At 38.3% G+C, this 26602-nt stretch overlaps 2 protein-coding genes across 2 annotated transcripts in view; both read right to left on the bottom strand.

Moving 5' to 3' along the window:
• cv-c (RhoGTPase activating protein) overlaps positions 1-26602 on the bottom strand; it is a gene marked incomplete in the record, with an annotated part of 90751 nt that overhangs the window by 30932 nt on the left and 33217 nt on the right. Inside the window, 2 exon segments of the mRNA XM_074103610.1 lie at positions 154-267; positions 18446-18594. Of these exon segments, the coding sequence (XP_073959711.1) occupies positions 154-267; positions 18446-18594 (263 nt within the window).
• On the bottom strand, positions 22274-25828 carry LOC141439330 (uncharacterized). Its single transcript, XM_074103615.1, has 2 exons — positions 23782-25828; positions 22274-22628 (listed from the first exon to the last, which is right to left on the bottom strand). The coding sequence occupies exons 1-2, from the start codon at positions 25672-25674 to the stop codon at positions 22590-22592; spliced, it is 1932 nt and encodes a 643-aa protein (XP_073959716.1). The 5' UTR covers positions 25675-25828; the 3' UTR covers positions 22274-22589.

The raw sequence follows: 26602 nt of genomic DNA, 5'->3' as shown, positions 1-26602 counted from the left end.
TGCCAAATTTCAAGTCAATCAGACTACTGAAAGTTGGTCGAATTTAACATGCAAGATTTGACTACAGACAGACAACGGGACAGGTGAAACTAAATAAAAGCTTGTAAAATAACTAGGTACTTTAATAAACAAATTCTAATGATGTTAAATTACCTGCAGCCTCCTCTGCGCCTGCGGCGTGATTTCGACGACTCGGGACCATCTCCGGGACTTCCTCTCATACTGCCATTTGTCGCTAAGAGCACACTGGTCATCATCTGAATCGTTCTGTCGACAAAAAAAAAACATATTCAAAAATACAGTTTGAAAAATGATATTACCCCTTATTCCGCGTAGTGCCAACAACTTGTTCGACCAGTGATAGATATATAGATAAAAACGTTTAATTGGTTCTGCAAACACACACAATCAAGATTAGATACAGGTACAAAACATCAGTCCAGACTTAAAAGTAAACATTTCATATTGTTTGTGTGCGCTGCAGTAGTGCAAAAGGGCCATGGCTCAGTGGTCAACATTGCTCGGAGGAGCAAAACACTGATTTTAAGCCACAACCCAGAGGACCGGAAACAAATGTTTCTTACTTACAGCTCCAATAATAATTATACAATATAAACAAAACAAAACAAACAGAATGAAAGCAAAATAGTTGCAATTTTAATGAAGGAAATGATAATGTAATTTGTTTTAATTTTGTAGGTAGGCCGCCTATTGCTTACTACAGAAAAATCTGATATTTTTTTCCATTAACTAGTATAAGCTTATTCCTGTCGAAAAAAAAATCAGCCACTTTTAAAAATTTCATCCATCGCCCATCATTACATAAATTGGATTTAATTAAGTAAGTAAATAAAGTTTGACCTTGGTGCGCAAGCGCGTTGGTCGTTTTCCACATATATCTCCCGGCACTGTATAATTCTGTGTCGAGTCGACAAAAATGTCGTATCTATTGGTTGTAGAACTGTTTTAATTTGTACTCCAAAAGTCGCCACCAAACCATTTTTGTCGTCAAAACTTTTTTGCGGTCGCTAAGATTTAAGCAAAAGTCGTCACTTCTAGGGACTAAGTCACTAAACTGGCAACATTGATAGCCGCTGCGGGCCCGCGCCCGCTCTCTGTGTGAATACAACGAACCGCGCGGCTCACGCGGCGGACACGACCCGACCCGCGCCCGCTTTCTGTGTGTGTTGCCCTTAAAGGGGTTGAACGGGGAGTAAAGATTATATGGAAATTTTCTCATTTCTGGACTTAGAAGTATGAAAATAGGTATACAAGTTCTCGATTAGAATTAAAAGTTATCTGTGTAGGTGATTATAACGGGGGTTAATACACCTATAAGTTCTTGAATTAAAACATAGGCCCATATAACTAAAGTACGCGCGGACGAAGTCGCGGGCAAAAGCTAGTTCATTCATAAACTTGCATGAGTTGACCCAAACAAAAAACGACAAACAGGACAAGCTAAACAAAAGCTTTTAATAAACACCACAATAATATAGCTTAATGTATGCATCCAAAGAAAACATTCTGTTCCATTTTTGAATTTGCTTCATTTATTACAAAAAGAAGAGAAGGTTTTCCCTCAGTACATAATTTTGTTTCTATTTCGTAAAATATAAAAGTCTTCAAAGCAAAATACGTTGCGTACGAAGTAAATTGCGTGTAAGATGAGAATCTGCCCAATTTTGAAAAGAAAATATATTTTGTTACATTAATGTGTAAGAATAACGATGTTATTTTCTGCAGTGTGAATCCTTAGACAAATTTCTGAAAAAATAGTATGTCACGAAAAATATTAAACGAAATTAAACACTCAGTAGGTAAACCGAGTATCAACTGAATGTTATACTAGAGTAAATTAGTACTCGTAGTAGGTAGAAAAAAAAATTGCTCAACAAAACGGATAGTCTTTCTCTAATGATTAAAGAAGATGGTAAAAAAAAAAATATATCTAAGTACCTAGCCTAGGCATTACTTTTATCTCTCTTTAAGTATATGCTTAGGTAATAAATACTGAGGTATCTCCCATCTTATATTAACGACATAATTATAACATAGTTTATATAATGTTGCTGGGCTCGCATTTCTGAGTTTTTCAAAATTCATACGTGAAATCAGATTCCAAATCTAATCAAACTTTACGGTAAAGAAAATCAGCGTGAATAATTCACAAACTTGCGAAGCAATTCAATGGCGTGTTTGAAGTTCGCAATCCGCAATGGGCCCGCCTGGGAACTACGGTCCAAGCCATTTAATTCTGAGACGAAGCTTGTGTCCAGCAGTGATCATGATTGAAAATCAAGTAACTAACCCCATGCGAACAGTTCGCATTACTTTACATCAATCAATCATTAATTATAACTAGTATCCCATGACTTGGCTTTTTTCGCTCAAGTCATGCTAACAAATTAGTAAAGTAATGATGTGCTATGGGTATCGAGTTATTGACATTGTGGGTAGGCCAGTTAACCTTATCTATGGGCGTTGGTTGGGATTTAGACCCACCGAAAAGCCATGGCAAGCCTAGTCGTTTGATCTATGAACTTTGAAGTCCATAAGTTCTAGACAATTGGTTAGGTACCATCAGCCAAATAGTAATCTATCAATTCTTAAACAAGTTCCTATCAAGTGATTATGTAGCTAAAGTCGAACTTTCAAGTTGACAGACACGTCCATTGGCATTATTGTTGTATGACATGCAAACGATTATCAACTTTAGGGTATGTGAGCAAAGAAATTCTTCTAGTTCATTGTACTGTTTTTTCTTTTGTGGTACGGAACCCTAAAAATATAAACAAACCCGAGGGAATTGAGTTGTTACGGCACCATGCCACTAAATAAATAAAATGACATTACCTCTCTACTTTAATTCCACGTCATTATGGCTCTTGTTACGGTTAATGAGCATTGCTACTTTGATAATAAACGAAAATCTTTGAAAATTAATGAATAGCTTTCTAAAAATAGGAGCCCTTATTTTTAGAAAGTAATTAACGGAATAATTGAGTTTTCCTGCGCTCAGAATATATTCTATAATTTTAATTGAGCGTTAAATCTCATACAACGTGCTATTTCTATTTCCGTTAATTTTGAGAGAACATTAGAAGTCGAATGAAGTTAATTTCGTTAAGGCAGTGGCCTATAGCTGGTTAAAATGTATCAAGAATTAATATGATTAATTATACGCAGTAAAACAGTGTATATTCATGCCAAATTACAGCTTTGTAGTACCAACGGTCTCTGAGCATAGCCGCGGACAGACAGACAAACAGACCGACAGACGGACTGACATGGCGAAGCTATAAGGGTTCCTAGTTGACTACGGAACCCTAAAAACGCAACAAGATCAGACGGACAGGTAGACATTGACGCCAAACTTATAACACCTCTCTTTTTAAATCGGGGGTTACAAATAAGGGGTTCTTATGCACATTTTAACTTACGGAACCCTAAAAACAGATGTTATAACCACCGATTTAAGCTCTTAATTGTTATTCGACCGCCGATGATGCGTACACTGCTGTACTAACAAGCGTCAATAAATCATTGCGGTACGTAATTGAAATCGTTTTTATTCAGGTACATGATTTGATTTGATTTATTGATATCGCCGCGGGCGAAAATGATTTCCTTTGGCTATTGAGCAATTTTAGGACCTGTATAATAATGAACTATTTTTGAATTTACTGTCGTCTCTATAATCATACTCTTTCAAATGATTAAGACTCAAAATTTACTGTGTCAAATTTACGGGTCTATATTGACTGGTAGAAAATTGTTAGTCATAATGTAATGTTTGACATAACTCTTTTTTTCTCTGAAACCATTTATTTTTCAGAATTGTTATAATACAAACCTAACCTAACCTATAGAGTTCTACAGGATGACCATTTAAAAAATTATGAAAAATGTACGGTTTCAGCGGGAAAAAAAATTATGACTAACAATAATTATGACAAACATTACATTATGACTTATAAAATTATGGCAGTCGAAAGGATCCCCAAATTTACGTTTTCTAGGTTCATGAAGTCGATTAAAAACTGTCTAAATGTAGGTAGAGCTTTTATTCAACGTACACTACTTATAATATTTGTAGAGATCAAATCATGCGAACATGGAACAGAGCCGAAATACTTAAATGTCAGCAAATTTGACAGTCTAATTATTTTTTAATTTAATATCGACATTATAACAAATGTAATTTCTTATGTTTTATGTACGGTCAAGGAAATTGAATTTCGTACGAGGGTGGAACCTTTGTGCTACTAATGTCATGTTGACATCCCATCTATACATTTGAGAAAGAAATCATAGCGTAATTGATTATGCTTTCCATGACTGTACATGGAAGAGTTATAATATATATGTATCTACTTTTAATGTTCAACAAGATATTTAATTAAATATGTAGTTTACGAACTACATTATCGCTTGACTATTTGGGAACGAATATAAAAAACTTCCAAGAAAGTTACTAAAGACACTTACAAGAAAACATAAATTATTTTTACTCGTATTTCATAATGAAAAAGGAAAATACAAAGTTTGCGTCTAATTGAGGCGGTAATATAATTGCGTCTTAATATTTAAGAATTCTTTACCTGTTGCAATTTATTTATTTAACAAGCTGATTTGATTTAATTTTTCCTGGACAATAATCCGCTGTAATTCCCAGAAGGAAAAAGCGTCTTTCTTTTTTTATGTCTAACCCAAACTGAACATTTAAAACTCTACATATTTGTATTTCAATTCAATAGAATATGTTAAAAATAAGTTTTTGTAAAAAATAATTAATAATTTAAAAAAAAATTCGGACGCATTTTCATCCAACCATCATTACTGTATGCTAGTTTTCTAGTTAATCCGATCATTAGAATGGATCAAACTGAATTAGCATGATTCGAACGAAACAAAGAAATATAAGACGTGAAATTAAATAAAAGCTTGTAAGAACAGCAAAATTCTGGTGCAGGGGATCAAATCCAAGTCTTCGCCAATCGTTCTCGAAACAACTATTTTTGAAAAAACCGTGGTGGTCTCAGTGGTCTTACCTACGGCGTCACAACCAGAGAATCGGGAGTTCAAACCCAGGCTCGCGCTTCTGAGTTCTTTGAAATTTATGTGCAAAATTACATTAGAAATTTATCACGAGCTTTAACGAGCGAAAACATCGTGAGGAAACCTGCACACCCTGGCGAATTTTATGGTGTATGGTGAGGTTCCCAATCCGCACTAGGCCCGCGTGGGAATTATGGTCAAAGCCTGAGAGGAGGCCTGTGTCCTGAATGGGACGTATTTATGTTGAGATGATGACGATGACGACTATTTTTAATTTACAAATCCTTTGTCGCCAACTATTTATCGTCGGGGTTCGATTCCCGGCCGGGGCAGATATTTGTATGAATAATACGAATGTTTGTTCTTGGGTCTTGGATGTTTATTATGTATTTATCATTTATCTATATTATACATAGTACAAGCTTTTTCTTAGTTTGGGACTAGGTCAATTGGTGTCAAGTGTCCCTTGATTTTGTTACCCTAAGTAACTTGCCGATTAATGTCTCAAAATTAAAGAACAAACTTTTTAAATTCTAAACCCTTTTGAAACACCAATCATGTATGCCGCTGCCACTGGTTGCTAACAAGACTCACTAATAACAGGATTAAAGTCTCCTTTGACCAGGAACTTCACGACTGACATGTGTTTTAATTGGATGTGAAACGGTTCCATCTAAAACGACTTAAGAACTATATGATTAACAAACACTTACGTCTTTCTGGATACTGTAGGGTCGTAATGAACCATATTGTAGATGTTGATGGGATTTGCTTAGCCTTACGTGAGCCGTGTTTTGAATGTTCTGTTTGAAGTTGAAAGTTTTGGATTCAATTTGAACGCTGTATACACAAAAGGGACTTTAAATTCAAAAGCATTTAAATAAAGGAATGTTTAAAGCGTTGTATTAGTTTTTATTATTTTAAAATAAAGCCTAATTGTTATAAAAATGAGTCCTGACTTCCTTTGGTAATTTGAGAACAACTGTACCGATTTTATCAATTTTTTATTTCAAGTATAGTACTTTTTAGTACTTCTACAATTCATTAAGTTTTCCTAAATTTTCTAATTTTCTGCAAAATTGCTTAATATTTTTTCTTTATAAAACTTTCTTAGCCGAGGAGCCAGATTTATGCTTGTCTTCCCCAATGGGTCCCACTGAAAAACTGCGTTGCGGCTTGCCGTAACATTATGCTGAGTGGGGCCCACTTTGTACTATTCGATGTTTATTTTATTCTTTCCATCTAATGTATTTTTATGTGTACTCTCACTCTCGAATTTCATAGTAGCCCCTTTGGAGCGAAGTGATACAGCGGACAAGTGACCAAGATGAAAATCCACCAATAAAATCGCATAAAATCTCTACTTCTATTCAGTGGACGGGAGTTGGTAACTAGCTTAAAAATTCATACAAAACTCGGAAGCGGAGCGAGAAAGAGGAGCGGGGAGGAGAAACGAGCGCGAACGGGAAAATGGGGAATTGCCGCGAATGGAAAAACGGTCCTCAACTCCGCTCCGCATTACTTTCTCGCTAAACTCTAGTATCTATACTTGGTTTGGACAGGTATGTAACTAAATGTAAACAAACTTTAGCTGCCAGATTTGGTATATTCAAGGATTTTAAACATTTTACTTATTTATCATTGTAATACAAACAGACTAGTGTATTTCAATACAGAAATGTAAATGTTTAGATACTTGCATGGGGAATTTCAATATTTAAGACACCAAATTGGCGTTGTATGTATGTATGTATGTAAACTCTTCATTGTACAAAAGAAAAGAAACAAAAAACAATTGACAAACTGTGAGATACTTGTACAAAGGCAGACTTATCCCTTTAAGGGGAGGTTTAAGGGAGGGGGTTTATTTGTTTACATTTAGTTAAATACCTATCGACATCAAGTATAGCTCGATGCTTCCGCAACTCCGCCCCACAATTACTTTCTCGCTCCGCTCCGCTATCAAGCTCCGCGCCTATGGACAGACACAGTCCGCAACTCCGATCCGCATTACCCTTCGCTCCGCTCCGCTGCCTCACTCCCCTCCAGAGGCCAGACAGCCTTAGCCCCGTTTCGCTAACGCTACGACGCCTTTGGTAAAGCCTTAAGTGCACTAACAAACACCAAAAAGGCTCATCGGGTTTACGATAATGCCGGAAGCCTGAAGCGAGCACTTACTGAACAAGGTCGATTACGATAATGGGGCATACACAGGGTTAAATATTTATTAAACGACGGTAGCAAAGGATGGTTAAATTAAGGCATTGACAACACAACCAGTCAGAATCAGAATCAGAATCAGTGGGAGATTTTTTTGCCATTCATAAAAGTGAGTCTAAATTGTGTAAAGATTTTTTTGACTTTGAGTTTGACCCATAACGCCGTCTAATCCTACTAATACTACTTCCCACTATAATATTATAAATGCGGAAGTTTGTAAGTCTGTTTGTTTGTTACTGCATCACGTCCAAACCGCTAAACCGATTTCGATGAAATTCGGTATACAGTTAGTTTGAGTTCCGGGAAAGAACATAGGATAGTTTTTATCCCGAAAAATTGCGTAGTTCTCCTGGGATACCGGTAAATAAACTAAATGCGGGTAACGGCTAGTATATTATAAATGCGAAAGTTTGTGAGTGAGTGAGTGAGTGAGTATGTCCTGTACTTCACGCTGAAACGGCTGGACGGTTTTGGATGAAATTTGGTATGTTTATAGCTGGACATCTGGAATAAAACATAGACTACTTTTTATTTCGATATTCCCACGAGATAGGGATAAAATCTCGAAACAACAACCACTGGGCTTAGAGTCATGAAATTTTGACATGATTGTTTTTAATGTAACGTCAATGAAAATTACGATTTAATTTCCGGGAATTCCCACGGGAATTTTTAAAGATCCCAAAATTTCAATTTAACTACTGGATCTAATGATTTACGTGTGCGAAGCCACGGGTAAACACAATATTATAAATGCGAAATTTTGTGGGTGAGTGTGTTTGTTACTTCTTCACGCTGAAACGGCTGGACGAATTTGAATGAAAGGCAAAAAGTTAGTTTATAACTTGGATTAAAACATTGGATACTTTTATCCCGATATTCCTCCGGGATATAACAACCACTGGGCTTAGAGTCATGAATTTTTTTATGTAGCTGGACGTCTGAATAACACAAAGGCTACTTTTTATCCGGATATTCACACGGGATAGGGATAAAATCTCGAAATAACAACCGCCGCCGTTTAGAGACTTGAAATTTTGGACAGTTGTTCTTAACACAACCTCAATGAAGACCACGATGTGTAATCCCGGCATTTCAGTTGGAACAGTCACCAGTGGTAATATCTGCCACAGTGGAGCGTGCAAAAATATCTAACACGTCCTTCCGGCCCTAGACATAGAGTCGTATCAGATTTTTATGCACGTTTGTTGTGTCAGATATTGGTGCTAGTGACTGAACTACCAGATCGAATGGTTTACGCGTGCGAAGCCGCGGGTAAGCTCTAGTCGTCACATAAAACAGCTGTTTCATCCTCCATCGGGTCATCGAAGCTTCTCAAACAATGTGCATGAATACAGCTACACCAACTTTTCTTCCTTCGGATTTCGGTCTCCATGCATAATATCTCTGGAAAGAGAACTCTCTTCTGTAGCCTATCACCACATTGGTGGCCCAGAGGTGATAATAGTTATTTGTGATACGTGGTTGGTAAGGAAGGTTTTACGACGAAGGTACGACGTTTTTCAATACATTTGTGAGAAAATAGGCAATTAATAATACAAAATTGAAAAATAAAAACAAAACAACGCAATGTTCTACAAAAATGGCGCCTCCGTAATGCGCATGCGTAAGTTTTATTTTTAATTAGTTAACTAAAATGATCAGGCAAAGGTTCGACGCGTTCAGCCACAGCGATTTTTTCGAATAAATAAAAGGTGGAAATCAATCAATCTATTTTGAAAATTCATTACTTAGTTTTGTATACTTATAAATTTTTCTACGTATAAGTCGATATTTTTCATTTTTGTCATTTAAAACTGTTTGCTTGTAAACTTTTAAAATGGAGAATTAAAATAAACTGTAAAAAATCGCACTTATATGGTAAAATTAATCTTATGAAAGTGAATTTTTCGAGCAAATGTATTGATACATTAAAAAAACCATACGTAATGCTTACTTTCTTTCACACTCGAATCTATTTAACCTTATTGATCTATTTAACCCTTACGATACCCATTGAATCATCAGATGTTACAATACTATCGATAAATCGACGAAAGCCAATCGATACGAATATATCGATTACCACTCCCACTATTTGCATATCAATACATCATACAAATTATACTTGTTTGTTCTATAGATTTAAGATAACTATTTTTTTGAGTAGGAAGAACAGTACCATAGAAAGTTTGAGATTGTAGATACAGTTTATTGATTGTTTTTCGCTACAATCCTGTTGTTATTTAATTTATAGCTGTACCGTTAAGTTCTTTGTTATTTTAATGATATGTTGCTAACCATTAGCTTTTGTGATGATTTTTGGGTGTACACCAAAAAGTTGCACACCGTCAAAGCTGCGTTAGCAGGTATTTATACCTAATTATTATTATTTTTTCCATTGTGACACGAAAATTATCCATACAAATGTATGATTATTTTTCGTGTCACAATGGAAAAAGTTAATGGAAATATTAACTACCTGCTAACGCAGCTTTAACGGTGTGGAACTTTTTGGTCTTCACCTTTTTGCGATTAAAGCGGTAGCGGTGAGCGGCAGCGGTGAGCGGAAGCGGAAAACCAGATAAAACAATAATTATATCCACTCTTTGTCTAAGTTCCAGAGTAAGAGCGACCATCACCGCTCGCTGTTCACTGAATGAAACATATTTTTTACTAGATTTGTACCGTGCCTTTGTACGCGTAAACTAATGATCCATCCTAGCCTACTGGGCATAAGCCTCCTCTCGGAATGAGAGGGCTTGGGCCGCAGTTCCCAACGCGGGCCCAGTGCGGATTGGGAAATTCACACACACCATTGAATTGCTTCGCAGGTTTGTGCAGGGCTAACTAATGATCCGGCAGATGAATTGAAATCCTGGGATTTAGTTAAACTCCCACAGGAACTCCAAAAATTACATCTTAGATCTCAAATTGTATGACTCTAAGGGGCTGTTTCACCATCCATTGATAAGTTTTAACTGGCGGTTAAATGTGATGCCGTCTCTGTTTGTTTTGTTCGAATAGACGGAGATGGCATCACATTTAACCGTTAGTTAACATTAATCAATGGATGGTGAAACAGCCCCTAAGCCTAGCGGATGAGATTTTGAGATTTTATCCCAACCCCGTTGGAATATCGGGATAAAAAATAGCATATGAGTCATTCCGGATATCCAACTATCTACATACCAAATTTAATCCAAATCCGTTTAGCTGCTTTAGCGTGAAGAAGTAACAAACATAAACATACACACACACTCACTCACAAACACGCATGTTTATTTTTATGATTTATCATTAGACATGAACAAACACAAAATGATTTTAAATTAATCTGCAATATTTCAACGCATTGTTGAATTAGATAAAACTAAACAGTTAGAAAGGTTTTTTCGCTACCGCTTACACTATATTTATTATGCTATCGCTCTCCCTACTCGCCAAAAATGCAGACGACTTATACTATTCGTAAAAATAATCTTCGGTTGAGGAAAATATTATTATTAAACCGATACACCAAAGGAGGAATTCGTGTAGATACGCTTACGGATTTTCCTACATTGGGCTTAATTAAGTAGCAAAAATGTGGGTAACGTTAGAAAATAAAATAACTAACTAAATATAATAAACAAAAGAAGTCTTATTAATATCGAAGTAAAATGTACGGAGCATGGGATCATTTTAAACGACGGACGGACGGACGAACACATATCGAACGAGTGACAATAATTTTAGGGCTCCGGTTCGACCCTCTAAGTACGGAACATCATCAACATCATCATCTCCAATCCCACATCTCACATCACATCCCACTGCTGGGCACAGGCCTTGTCTCTGAATTAGAATCTCTCTGTCATCATCATCATCAAATGTCAGCCGAAAGACGTCTGCTGTTGGCCTCCCCCAAGCCTCTCCACTCAGACCGATCTTGTGTTTCCGCATCCATCTCTCTCTCTCTCTCTCTCTCTGTCAGGCTGTATTGCACAATACAAATGTATCAAAGCATACCAATGCACATCATAACAATGTCTCTTTTCACAATTATCTTTTCTATAGCTGTGATTATTTATGACAAATTTATAACTCATAATACTGACAGAAGGCAATTTGACGTGTCACTTTACTCAATACCGCATATCGAGTGTCTATTGTCATTTCCAAAGCATCAAATTTCGTATGATAAATTTATTGCTGTGAAATATTGTCGTTGTAGTATAGAGATTTATTGAAATTTGCTTTTAAGAATTTGGGATAAAGTTTTTTGAAGTTTTGAAGAATTCATGTACTATCGAACCTTTGGTATTATGGGTTCCTGACCCACCACTGAACATTATGGTAAGCTTCATAATGAATTTCCATGTAAAGTGAGTCTCTATTCGGTTAGTTAGTATAAAGGTAGTTGTACAGACTACTGTACAAATAGTTTTGTAGTAACAAACCGAATCTCTACTAAGACGGACGAACTCTACTATAAGAGTACAGTCAGCTGCAGATAAACGTGACCCCACTGCGGTACGTATAAACGTACATATTATATAGTAGGGAGGTCACCTTAGTCTATAGTTGACTGTACATTACCTAACAAATTTAGAAAAGTTGAAAAACTTCAGAGATTTTCGTCATTTCAAAGTTCAAAATCTCAAAAACGGCTGAACCAAATTTTTATCAAACTCGCTTTCATGAAAAAATCCTGCATTGAAATCGGTTCATCTGTTTATGAGCTACGATGCCACAGACAGACAGACAGACATTGGCGTCAAACTTATATCCCTATCTTTTCTTTCTTTTTCGGGGATTATTTTTTTCCGATTTTTATTTTCATTTTGTCCGCGTGGTGTATATACATATTTATTAAAAAAATACCTTGCACACACAGGCTTTGAGAAAAACCGCAGAGACAGACCGACATGACGATACTATAATGGTTCTTTGCATGACTACGGAATCCTCAAACGAAAGACTTAAAGTAACGCTTCCAAACCAAGGAAACTGTTAAGTAACGCTACACGTTCTGCAGCATCAAATTGCTATAAGTGGTGAATGAGAAATTACCCATCTTTTCCGAACCGCAACCTATTTGCAACAAGCATTTAACTGTAAGTGGTGAAACACCATCGGTTGAGTAACTTTGAAGAAATGGCGCAGAAACCATCAATTTCACGATAGTGTTGCGCATAGTAGTTCACTAGTAGTAGCGCTCGGTTAGTTCACCACTCCTCAATGAACTAGTTCGCTCTTTTAGGTCGTCAGCTCCCGACACCAACGCTGATCAACGCTCCCGTCTCGACCCAGAGAAAGAATTCACTATCTTTTGTAGTTATTATTTTGCTTATACTTTTTGCATTGCACTTGTGGTAATTTATTTGGATATTTTTTTTATGTAAAAAATTATGGTTTAAAAATAATAGGTAAGTACTTAATTGAAAAGTCGGTTTTTAGTATATCAATTCTTTTGGCGATAAAACGTTGATTTTTGTTTTTGGCTCCGGTAACGCCGCGCCGCGCTCTTCGTTTTCTCCCGCTCCCGCTATTACAGTAAATACAGTTTGTTCGGTCTCGGTCTTACTCATCGTATGAACTGAACTAACGAACTAAGGAGCGAGCGGTCTGGGAACTAGTTCGCGTAGTTCGTGTGCGGGAGCGTTCTTACGACCTAGTTTGTTCGCGAACTACACAACCCTATTACACAAACGTTATAAGATAAAGAATGATCTATTTACGAGTAAGTACTACGTTTCCAATATGTTTTGTTATTTTGGTTTAAATAGTATTCAAGTAAGTAATTAAGCTTCTGTTAAAAAATACATTTTTAATAATAAAAAATTTGCTGACTATACTTTTTGTTGACTGCAGTTTGTATTGTAATCCAATTTACATAATTCACATCAAAATTAAAATCAATCCGACCACTGGAAGTGGATCAAAATGAACTTGCAAGATTTGACCCAACAACAACAACAAATAAGGCAAGTTAAACAAGCTTGTAATAAATGAACTCATAACAATAGGCATTTATGAAAGGTTCAGAATATAGTAGAACCTTTTTATGGATCATTACAGCGTTTTATTTTTCAAAATTCATCATTTTTAGGGTTCCGTACCCAAAGGGTAAAAATGGGACCCTATTAGGTACTAAGACTCCATTGTCCGTCACTCTGTCTGTCTGTCACAAGGCTGTAAGGCGGTTGCCGCTACAACAACACATACCTACTAAGAACAGAACAGAATAACAAAACGTGATTTTTTGCCGTTTTTTGCTAATGTCTCATGTTGTATAAATAATGGTACGGAACCCTTTGTGCACGAGTCCACTCGCAATTGGCCGGTTTTTTCTTCTTTCCCTTTATATCTCTTTCATCATTTATTTCTCTTTCAATTCCAAAATGAGTTTATGTGTAAGAGAGTTTTGCTTTTAATCTTTAGTCCTTATTTTTGGTACTAACATCAAAAAAGGACCCGATACTGTGATTCAAAAATCGATATTGAAAATTGTCTATAGCGATTGCCCTTTATGCAATCTACCGATCTATTGATCCCTCTGTTTACTGAATATTACACAAAGTGAATATCAAGCCTATAACTCCAGCGCATGAGTCCGGTCATGCCTGAAATTAACTCAGCGATACCATGCTAGGAAATACGGCTTCTGTGATAATAGTACAATATTCTAAAATTTATCGTATTAATTTGCTGCTCATAATATTTATGAAAAAAAAACATAAAGGAGTAATGTCGAAAACACTACAGTTAGAGACTTTTTTGACGTACATATTTGTTGAGGATCATAAACGTGCGTACAGTAGGTTTTCCTCTTTTCCCGTATATAAACATCTCACATAGCCAGGGCCAAATTATTATTTTTTAGTTACTAGATTTGGTCTAATATACTCAGCGACACAAACTTTGGCCCACTCTACATACAAAATTACCTATTACTGGCCAGATTTTTTGCCGCTCACCAAATTATTCACCGACATAATTCTCATCACAATCAACAACAACACAACGAATATTATTATTATCATTTTCATCATCTGTATTTTGGTCGTCGTCATCATCATCAGAACAGTCGTGTTGACAGGTGTCCATGGGCGGCGGTGATTGCTTCTCATCAGGTGACCCGCACGCTCGTTTTCCCCCTTATACAAAATATACTATATAAACTGCTGTAAGTCTGTTGTCATATGCCCATCCCTTTCAAATCATCTGGGAATCGATTTCTACTAAGAATCCCATGAGAATTTAAAAACTCAAATACCTACAAGTCCCTACAGAAACATTATTTTTAATATTTTGATAACACTGACAAAGTGACACTATTGGGGAAACAAGCTAAATGTAAAAAAAAATGTTGGGAGAAGCAAGCGTGAGAATATTCAAAATGGAAGCCATCAATTCTATTTTCAAACATTCGATTTTGACAAGTCACGCGACGCTTTAGCAATTAACTGGTAACACCGCTTAATGAATGTGGGTAGTTTTAAATTAAATATAAAGTGACAGGTGTAATAGGCGTGGGAAACAACAGAGGTGATAAGTGTATTACGCACGTGTAATGTAACTAGCTGTTACCTGCAACTTCGTCTAAGAATAGTTCATTTATCATGCGCCCGTGGGAACTATACAATCTTTTAGGACAAAAGTATTCTATGTCCTCTTCAAGGCTTCAAAGTATCTTCATAACAAATAGCTGGTGCTCCCAATTCCCGGTCTAAAAACTGTCCTGTTTTCTGTTCAGGATTTTTATCTCCATACCATCATCATCGCTTAAGGACTTTCAGCGAGAAAGCGCTACCAACAAACATACTCATTTTTGCATTTATAAAGTGAGCATTTACTAAATATCAGTCCAGGTACTTTTAGCAAATAATGGCGCATTTAAATTTTGACCCAGGCGTAATCCTATAATAACTATACAGAAAGTCTTTGCTATACATACCTACATAAGAACTTCTATCAAGCTACCTACAACGCTTTGAATCATCAACACCACATTTTATATAGGTAAGCATATAAGAACAGCATAAGAACATGTTGGCCGTAGTAATAATGTAAACCTAACGTTAACTGCCTTTTCCAACAAGTCCAACCATGTTGGCATACGGACAGGATCACTTTTACATCTTATTGAATTGCTTCGATATGCCGATAAAATCAAAGGTTAAGTTGTTAGTAAAGTGGCTCCGTATAAAGTTCCTATAAATGTAGTGATAGCTAATAAAAATAATTGTCGTCGATTATAGTGAAATGCAAATAGAAAACAGGCATGAGCTTTTCACCGAAGAAGGAAATAAAGCAAACAATGTAAAGTCTTTTAAAGATATGCTATCGTATAACATAAGCGTGAATAATCTCGCTGAAACTAAGGTAGGTCAATATAGTAAATGGTACAGAGTTTAAGATTGTAAGTCAAGAGCTGCATTGCCACAAGATCCGTGTGGAACGGGAAAATTAAAGTAAACTTAAGAAGAATAACTACCGACGTTATTTTAAGAGAATATCAACAAACTATTAATGCTTTCTTTGTGCACACTTATCACAGATTTTATTTACGATATGCCTTCCGGCTTCGCTCGCGTATATCATTTGATCTGGCAGTTGAATTCAAATTCCGAGACTTTACGAAAAAAATTACATAATGGTCTTGCAGAACTTAATTTCTCCAAGTATAGTGTTTGTGATTCCGATATTTTACATAAGTAACTAAATCAGGATCTTGCAAGAATATCAGAATAAAAAGTTGTCAGCGTTATGCCCGATATTGAACTATATTTAAAATAGTCAAAATACCACGCACAGGACTTATCACGCTAACACACACGAGTAATATTTATTTGTCTACTCGTGACCACGGCCACTGTAATGTTGCTGAAACGTCGAGGTAAATATTACTTGTGAGTGTTAGCGTGATAAGTCCTGTGCGTGGTATTTTGACTATGAGTGAAAATCACGAAAGTTTAAAACGTTATATATTTAAAATTTCATCCAAATCCATCCGACAGTTTTAGCATGAAAGCATAACAAATACATACACACATTCAAACATTTGCATTTAGTTCGTCATTAGGATTAGAGAAAGACTGAATATCCGACAAAATTGGAAGAACAAGATAAAAGTGAAGCTTTATATTCAGCCTGAATAAAACGCTTATTAAAATGTAATATTCATCATAAAATTCCGCTTTCTCATTAATGATAAATTTTTTCGTGTGAGACCAAAAATCAATTATGCGATTGAATATTAAAATATTAATCAACCAATATTACTTCATCTGAATTCGATATCGAAATCAAATCAATAATTAACATCCATTAGGAATATTATTGGTTAGAGACGCGTTATTTTCAATTTACCGGTCTCAAGATGTAATTTAGTTTTAAGAGTTTCTTCTTAATATCACTTTAAAGGGCCAGGTATGAGTGTTATTAAAAAATCATTTGACTGTGTTAATTAAAATTTGATGTAGTCTAATATCGTTTTTTTTATTTAAAACTTAAACTTTTAAAGATTGAGATTCACTTTCATCCCGGCCTAATATCCCCACTGCTGGGAACAGGCCTCCTCTCAAAACTAAATGGCTTAGTTCCCACGAGAGCATCATGCGTTTGCACATAGCATTGATTTTTATGCAAAAGGTTTCCTCGCTATGGTTTGCTTGACAATAAAGCTCATATTGAAAACACAAACTAAGATATGAATGCACAGAAAAACCAGGAAAAGAGACCAGTACTGGGAATCTCCAAAGCAGGAGAAATTCGTGTCTGTACTCCGGTCCAGCGGTAGTGTAGGGGTATGGCACGCAGCACGGAATGCTGAGGACCTGGATTCGATTCCCAGCGCTGGTCTCTTTTCCTGGTTTTTCTGTGCATACATGACTAAGTTTGTATTTTCGATATGGTTTTACGGGATGACCGTAAAAGTACAAATTTGGAGTTGAAATAAAAAATACAAAAAAACTCTAAATAAGCAATCATAATAAAGCTCATGGCACATATGCAATTTTGCACATGAATTTCGAAAAACTTCGGGGTGCGAGTCAGGATTTGATCCCACGTTCCTCTGCTTGAAAAGTCACACCATTAGGCCACACCACCGATTGATAAGATGCACTTAATGTAGGTACCTACTATATTTGTAGTATATAAAATTTCCGATTAATAATATTATAATACAATAATGCAATAGTGATTAATTTAATTTTACTTTGCAATTTACACAACCTATTGGTACTTATTTTCAAGCCAATTCGATCACTAGAAGTAAGTGAAAATCGAGTTGCAAAGTTTCAAGAAATCTTACATTATATCTACTTACATTCAAATTTACATTACGAGTTACAATAAACTTACAAAGAACTTCACACTCGTATAATCAGTCCGCATTTTCTAAAAACTGTTTTTTTCCTACGATAACAACTTTCAGCAGAAAAATAACGAGACAAGTTAACGAACTAAACAGCGATAGTTTAGAAAGACAATCATTTATCGCAACAGATAACAATCTAACTTTTTCAATCAGAATTTGTGATAGAATCCGCGGACAATTTCAAGAAAGTACTGATTGTGTCGAATAACTTTTATTAGGTTGTCGAAAAAAAATGCGAAAATAACTTTCAATTAAACTACCTGTTTTGTGCTTGTATCCTGTCTGAAAAAGTAACATTAATGGGTTGTTTAGGTAAACAGGCAGCCGAAGAAGTTCAGTATGAACCATGTCTCTCAAGCAGTGGATCGTGGGTTCAAACCCGGCCTCGCACTTCTGAATTTTTCGGGATTTATGTGGGAACTTAAATACATTTAAAATTCACCATGAGCTTTACCTTGAAGGAAAACATTTATCTCTATAAGTATTGTATTATAATGTAAAGAGATATAATTATAGATTTTATTTAATAAAACTCATACAATTATGAGTAATACAATATTATCCTATATAATATATCCTGTATTGCCTATTGCTTACCTAAGGAAGTCTATTTGTTTTCTGTACTGCTTGCTATAATGCTGGTGTGCAATAAAGAGTTATTGTATTGTTGTTGTATTTTATTGTACAATAGAAAAATACATGACAAACATAAAATAAATTCGTTGGCTTATAGCACAGACGAATTCGTTACAGGATAAGATGGCGCAGGGCAGTTTGTAACTTCAGCGTACTCACCGATCTCTTTTGATGATGATGGTGTTCGAGCTTCATGTTGGCGCACCTGTTCAGCGCTGTCAGACGTCTGAACAGGGACTGTAGAGAGTCCGCATCCAGGAACGGATGGTCGTTCTGTACGCCCGACACGTCTATAGGGAATTGGAGGTCTGGAACAAAAAAATGTTTTTTAAAAATATAACTTGTCCAATTTTGAAAAGTCACAGGGGACGGAGAGGTTGCAGCTTCCTCGGACAAAGAATCAGCTTAGCAATTCAAAGAGGGAACGCTGCAAGCAACTTCGGAACCTTACCTAAGGAGTCTAGCTTACATAATTTGTTTTAGTTATTTTTTTGTTTTATGGATTTTTGTTAAGTTTGGGATAGTTTTATTTTATTGCACCCACATTGCTAATTGTTATTGACCGTTTTCTATTGTAAAATAAAAAATGTATATACGACAGCTAAATGAAAAGATGAAAAACTCCCGGTATTGTCGTTTCAAAGTTTAATATCTCAATGACGGCGGAACCGATTTAAATGAAACAAAAAACCGCAAAGAAACTCACTTTCACGTAAAAAAAAACGCATCGAAATTGGTCTATTTGTTTTAGAGCTACGATGCCACAGATAGATAGATACACAGATATGGGCGTCGAATTTCCCGCTCTTTTATATGCTTTAATTTAGTTTCACCTGTCCTTTTGTTTGTCTGTCTCTGTCTGTGATCAAATCTTACAAGTTAAATTTGACCAACTTCCAGTAGTCAGATTGACTTGAAATTTGGAATACTTATGTGAATTGCGTGACAATATAATAATCTGGTGGTGACATCCTGGTAGTTCGGCCAGGATCGTCTCCGCAGGCCGCAGGACGGAACTCTTCAACGGTTAATGGCATCGACTTTAAATTTGGTATGCAAATGCAATTTGGATGACAATGCAAGTAAAGTCGACAAAAGAACAATCAGAAAAAAATCCTGTATTAAAAATGAAATTTTTACCAAAAACTTGTTGCGTCTCTCCCCCCTTTCTACCATGACCGTAACAGCAACGTGTAAGGAAAAAATATATTCTTTGTATTAAAAAGTATGAAGTGAAGTGAAGTGTGTGAAGTTCCCAATCCGCACTGGGCCCGCGTGGGAACTATGGCCCAAGCCCTCTTGTTCTGAGAGGAGGCCTGTGTACAGCAGTGGGACGTATATAGGCTGGGATGATGATGATGATTAAAAAGTATGACACCATGCCCACTAGCAGTTTTTCTAACCCACCATCGCTGACGCGTGTCATGTATGCTCTTGACATTTCGTTCCTAACACGTTCCTATTACTATCATGGCATGTAACGGTGTAGTTGTTACTGGATGGCAAACGAGCAAGTGGGTCTCCTGATGGTAAGAGATCACCACCGCCCATAGACACCTGCAACACCAGGGGGATTGCAGATGCGTTGCCAACCTAGAGGCCTAAGATGGGATACCTCAAGTGCCAGTAATTTCACCGGCTGTCTTGCTCTCCACGCCGAAACACAACAGTGCAAGCACTGCTGCTTCACGGCAGGATTAGCGAGCAAGAAATTTGAAAGAGCAACAAACACCGTAGATTGCATTGATGTTAGTGGGAACCCTAAAATGGAAGGAAACGTCGTTCAAGACATGTATGAATAGGACATGGACCCTTCATGATGCTTTCAAAGACTAACAATATCGTACCTGCGTCATCTACTATCACCGAGGGAAGTTACTTGACATAGTTGTATTTCGGTAGAATATGACATTATTGTGTTCATACGATACACAAAAAAATAATTTTCACTTCTCGTGCTCGTAAAGTTCGTGTATATGCTGGATCTTTTTATGCTCTAGTGCATAAAGTAAAATCTACGTCTAAGATCAAGGTGTCAGCAGCCACAAACAAAAAAGTTTCTACATACTTTATTTGATAATTTTTAATTCATATAACACAATAATCAATCAAACCCACCAAAGTAAATAAATAAAACTAAAAAAATATAATTTATATAATAATGCATGAAAAATAAAAGGTAAGTATATAGAAAGTGAACAATTGTGTAAAATCCACATGCGACATTGCAATTGAAATTTACCACGAGCTTTACGGTGAAGGAAAACATCGTGAGAAAACCTGCACACACCTGTGAAGTAAAAGTGAAGTTCCAAATCCGCACTGGGCTCGCGTGGGGCGGCCCAAGCCCTTTCATTCTGAGAGGAGGCCTGTGCCTCTGTGACGTAAATAGGCTGGGATGGATAAACACAAAGATATCTTAATTTTAAGGCTTTCCTGAAAAAATGCATTTTGGGTTACCGGCATTGCAGTATCATCGACGAGATATAACCTAACGAACAAACAGTTGGAAAACCCCCGACATTGTCACTTCAAAGTTCAATATCTCAAAAACGGCTGAACCGATTTTTTCATTTTATTTTTATTTATTAGACATGCCAACAGTACATGAACAAGACTGTTGGCAATTCTCGCCCTGAGAATTGCCGGTGGGTTGATTTGAACTGATGTGCGTGCGCACCCTGCGCCGCTGACGTTAATACTTAGACCAAACCGCTGGCCTCGCGGGTTCGATGTGCAGGCCGCGCCTTGGTCGTCGGTGATGATGCCGATGTGAAGTCAGACCCTCTCCCAAGCCCCTGGATCGGTCTGGACAGCTGCCGCCTCCTGTAGCTAGCTGCCGCCGGTGTCTTGTGAAGGGTTGAGGTTATGAAGATGAAATTAAACTGCGATTACGTTCACCACTATATTATCGCGATACTGATACCGTACAACTGTTTATATCTATAAATATGATTCAGATGATCTTAGATTACTTAATGACACGATTTGACACTGAGAGCTCCGCTCTGACCCCGAGACCGTTATCTACGTGCAACCTCTCTCAGTGACTTTGAATGACTGCCCGGTCGAATGAGTGACCGGTCCATTGACATACATAGGCTGTCAAAAACAATAAAAATGATTTAAGGGTCCATCACACATTCCCGTAAAGTGACTTCTACACGACCCGACCTACGATGTTACGTTTTGCGTAAACATTTCCTGCCAGGGCCAGGCGAAAGATGGACTGAACACTTGCAAGCACTATTGACTCTACTTACAATAATATTGACTTATGATCTACTGATAAACAGCTGACAACCTATGACACTTAGGTGTAGCACATGAATAAACGCTCTACCTATCCTGAAAACGTAGGTATACAATTGACTATGACTTATCCCAAGAGTTGATTATACATACATTTATACACATGAAATGAACAATATCCATTAGACTGAGGGTCTACATAAGAATAAACAGATGATTATAAATGACAATACCAATTGGTGCCCTACCAAGAAATAGAAAAATATGATTATGATTGACCTACATTATATTCAATAGGCAATTTACACAGTTTGACTACTGGGCGTATGAGTTCGCCACCTTGAGTTTTTAATTTAACTGACCTGACAATCTGGTCAGTTCCCTTATACACTTCAATGACTCTACCACGCCTCCATTGTAATGGAGGTGAGTTCTCATCCCTTATGAGAACCAGATCATTCAGTTCGAGGTTATTGACTTGAGAATACCATTTATTACGCGCTTGTAAATTATTGAGATACTCAATATGCCACCTTGACCAGATTGATTGATACATTTTTTGAATAACCTGAAAACGTGATAACCTCGACGTCTTAGTGTCCTTCCAATGTGGTTCCGGTAGAGCTACTAATGGTTGACCAATGAGAAAGTGCCCCGGTGTGAGCACTTCGAGATCTGACGGATCCTCACTCATAGGAACTAACGGCCTTGAATTCAATATGGACTCTATTTTTGAAAATAGAGTTGATAGTTCCTCAAACGTGAAGATAGTGTCTCCAGCCTCTCGTTTGAGTAAAAGCTTGGCATGCTTGACAGCTGACTCTACCAAACCCGACATGTGAGGAGCTCCTGCTGGGTTGAATTCCCAGCGAATATTTTGACGTGCAAATTCCCCCTTGAGTACAGTCTCATTATTGACCAGAAACTGATTGACATCACGCAGGTAAGAATTAGAGCCAACAAAATTGGGTACCTCGATCCGATCGGACGAGTGAAGGCAGCCCTCGTCGGCTGACAAACCTGGTGAACGACGCGATGAATGCCTCGATCGTCAATGCTGAAACCACCTCGAGATGAACCGCCTTGGTTCCTAAACAGACAAACACACATAGGTAAGCTTTGACTGATTTAGCATTCCTTAATAAACTACTCTTAACTAAATATGGGCCTGCGAAGTCTGTCGCAACGCCTGAGAAAGGCCGTGCTGCCGTGACTCGGTCAGCCGGTAAATCTGCCATGAATGGCGGTTGAACCGATGAATTGAATCTGAAACAAACTAAACATTTCCTGATAACCCTTGAAACTTGACGTCGGAGTGACGGAAACCAATATTCCCTCCGGATTATAGCAATGAGCGCGTTCGTCGCAGCATGACAATATGACCTGTGATAGTATTCGATGAGTAACTGACCCCATTTATGATCCTTAGGTATGAGATATGGATGCTTTGCTCTATATGGTAGAGCTGATTTTCGTAGTCGTCCGCCGACACGCAGTAAGTTTTCGTCATCGACGAAAACGCTAAGCTTCTGCAATGATTTACAGACCAGCTTTCCTTGTTTGACCATAACAATTTCCTCCTTGAAAGCGTCTAATTGAACTTTACCTATCCAATGTTTAGTAGCTGCGCGAATCTCGTCCAATGACAGTGTAGACTGAAGATTCCTTTGCTCCCTCGGCAACTTGATATTTTTACAAAATCTAAGTATGAATGCACTGACATTGATTAGTTTGCTATATGAACTGACACGTGATAAGAGTGCGTCTTCCCACGACTCTACTGGCGTGACTAAATGAACTAATTTCTTGAAACCTGGTAACTCTTGAGGTATAGTGACTGGTAACTGTGGCCACTGGGATTCCTCCCGCAATAACCAATCAGGTGACCACCACAATTTGAATTGAATTAATTCCCTTGCGGACATTCCGCGTGAAGCGACATCTGACGGATTACGCTCTGATCTGACATGACGCCATGTGATGTGACGTTTGGACTGTTGAATGTCCTGTACCCTGTTACATTCAAATGTTTGTAACATGTGAGGTTTGGCCTTGAGCCATGACAAAACAATACTGCTATCTGACCAAGCATTGATAGTCTCTAACTGAACAGAGTCGTCGTACGAATCTGCGACGTGATTAAGCAGTTTGCATACCAGGTGAGATGCACTGAGTTCCAATTTTGGAATCGTCTGCTTGGTTTTATGTGACGCGACGCGTGATTTAGCAATGACTAAGCTGACCTTGACATGTCCTGATGCATCCACCGTCCGTAGATAGACGCTCGCCGCGTATCCCAGCTCCGAGGCGTCGCCGAAACCGTGCAATGAGTATGAAACGGCGCTCGGTAGTGAGACACACCGAGGAATCTGTAAATGAGACAAATGATTGAGATCCTGCGTAAGTTCGTCCCACTGATTGATTTGATTTTGATTAATCGGCTCGTCCCAGTTGAGCCCATCCGAGAATAATGACTGTAAGAATACTTTGAAACGAAATATGACTGGTGCGCAATAACCACACGGGTCGTACAAACGTGCGATTGTACTGAGCACGCTACGTTTCGTAGGCGGATGACCAAGTGGCACGTTGATTTGATATGCCATTGAATCTGACACTGGATCCCATTGAACACCTAATACCTTGATGAAACTTTTATCCTCAGTATCAAATGAGTGTGGCAGCTCGCAATACTCCTCCGGTAAGTCACGCAATAGCTCCCTACTATTGGACGACCATTTACGTAACTCATAACCTGCGCTCCCGGTTAGCGCTATGAGCTCTTGCTTGAGCTGTTGAGCCTCTGCTACGGACTCTGCTCCTGTGAGGATATCATCAACGAAGATATCTCGTCGCATGACGTGTGCTGCGTGTGAATTCGGATGCGACACCTCCCAATCGTCCGCTAGTAGCAACACCGTCCGTATAGCTATGAATGGACTTGACCTCAGCCCGTAGGTATTAGTATTTAATTCATATACCTGAACATCGTGTGACGGATCCTCCCTCCAGAGGATTAATTGATATTTCCTATCATCTGGGTGAACAAATGTTTGACGAAACATCATTTTGATGTCAGTAGTGAATACCACTTGATGACGTCGAAAATTTAAAATGATTTTAGTGATATCATTTTGAAGAGGTTGCCCAGAGTGAAGGCATTGATTGAGTGACACACCTGTGGACGATCGCCCTGATCCGTCGAATACAACTCTGATTTTATCTGTGCCTCGTTTGAATATACCGTGATGCGGTATGACAAAATGTTCTGAGTTAAATTGAAAGTCCGATTTTGACATATGACCGAGAGTTTCGTACTCTCTCATGAAATCTTTATACTTGGAGGCGAAAAGTGCGTCCTTAGCCATTTTCCTCTCCAAAGCTCGCAACCTTTTCATTGCAAGCGACCTTGATTCGCCTAATGATGACCGTGTTGAAAGTAACGGTAACCTGACTATGTATTTGCCGTCAGGCAGACGTTGAGTAGTGGAAATGTACAACCTTTCGCATTCCATGTGATCTGGATGAACTGCAGGCTTCGAAGGCGGCTCCTCGACCTTCCAAAACCGCTCGAGCACCTCCTCGAGTCGAGTGGCGTGCAGGCCGTAGTCCTCCACGGACGTACCCGCTGACTGTGATGACGTCACCGCTGACTGGTGAGTCGAGGTCAATGAACCCATGACGACATGCCCAAAGCATGTCCCGTAGGCTGCTATTCCTGGAACGTGAGTGGAAATCTTTGAACCATCGAGTACATAATTTAATATGTCAGTACCTAAAATGATGTCCACATCTGAGGCTTTGTCAAACTTGCCATCAGCTAATATGATATGTGACAACCGTAATTGATCTTTGAGCTGAGTGTCATATGATGGAATGTTTCCCGTTAGTGAATACATGACTGAAGCTATTGTACTAATGATGGGTACCTGTTTACCTACAGGTTTGATTATTAATTTGACTATTGAACCAGGTACCTTTACCCTTTGCTGACCAATTCCATAAATATTATTACCATTAGACTGTTGGTGTAATTTTAACCTTTGAACTATTGACTGTTTAATTACTGAGACACTCGCCCCGGTGTCGAGTAAGGCCCTAACCTTAAAATAATTGCCATCACCTGATTTCACCATTACTACCGCCGTGGGACAAATGGTGACTGGTAATGACTGTGTCACACCAACAGTGGTAGCATCTCATTGAGGAGATGGTGGGGATTGTGGAGGAATGGGGCTGATCCGCTGCCCATACCTCAGTGCCTGATACTCAGACTGAGCCCACTGTGCCCTTGCCCTACCGGAGGCCTTGGCCGGTAAGCTGCCATCGCCTGAGCTGATGGAGCTTCCTGTACAGTGTTGAGTCACTGGTACATCTGAGTGCCGCCCTGGCTCGGTTGAGGTGCACACACAAGTGGGTAGCCACCCTGGCCCACGCCTTGTGCATGATACTGGGGTTGCCTGCCCGGTGACTGACGCTTGGGCGATTGCCTACCGTGGCCTAATGTTGACACCACAGGTTGGTCCCTTTCAGGTGATTCCCTAGCCTTAGGAGCTGCCCCTGCATTACAAATGAGTGAGTTGTGCTCAGGAGACTTGCAGTGCAGACACCAATTCCGTTGACTGCAGTCCCTAGCATAGTGCAACCTCAAGCACTTAAAACAGTGACCACTACGTTTCGCCCACGCCTTGCGTGCTACTGGTGACATACTTAGAACACTGCGCATCTATATAATGAGTGGTCCCCACTACAAAATGAACATGATGAAATAGAATTCACCTGATGAACTTGTGCACTCCGCGTGCTGGCCTGCCACGTGCCTCCGAGGTGGACGCACCCTGCCGTCCTCGTCGTGGTGGTGGCCGGTGGTAGCTTCTCCCTGAAGCCGCTTCTGGTGTTGGTGACACGGCGAGTTGCACCCTGCATTGCTCGTCGAGTACCTCGAGCAGTTGATGAACACTGGGTAAACCTGATGACACGTCCCATACCGCTGTTCGAATGCTGACCTGATCAATGTTGGCAGCTTCTGTATGATTAAAAACACAATTAAATATGACCATTCGT

This window comes from Choristoneura fumiferana, chromosome 20 (assembly GCF_025370935.1).
Source record: "Choristoneura fumiferana chromosome 20, NRCan_CFum_1, whole genome shotgun sequence".
Taxonomy (NCBI): domain Eukaryota; kingdom Metazoa; phylum Arthropoda; class Insecta; order Lepidoptera; family Tortricidae; genus Choristoneura; species Choristoneura fumiferana.
The sequence above is the reverse complement of the archived record's forward strand: the minus strand, read 5'-3'. Positions and strand labels throughout refer to the sequence as shown.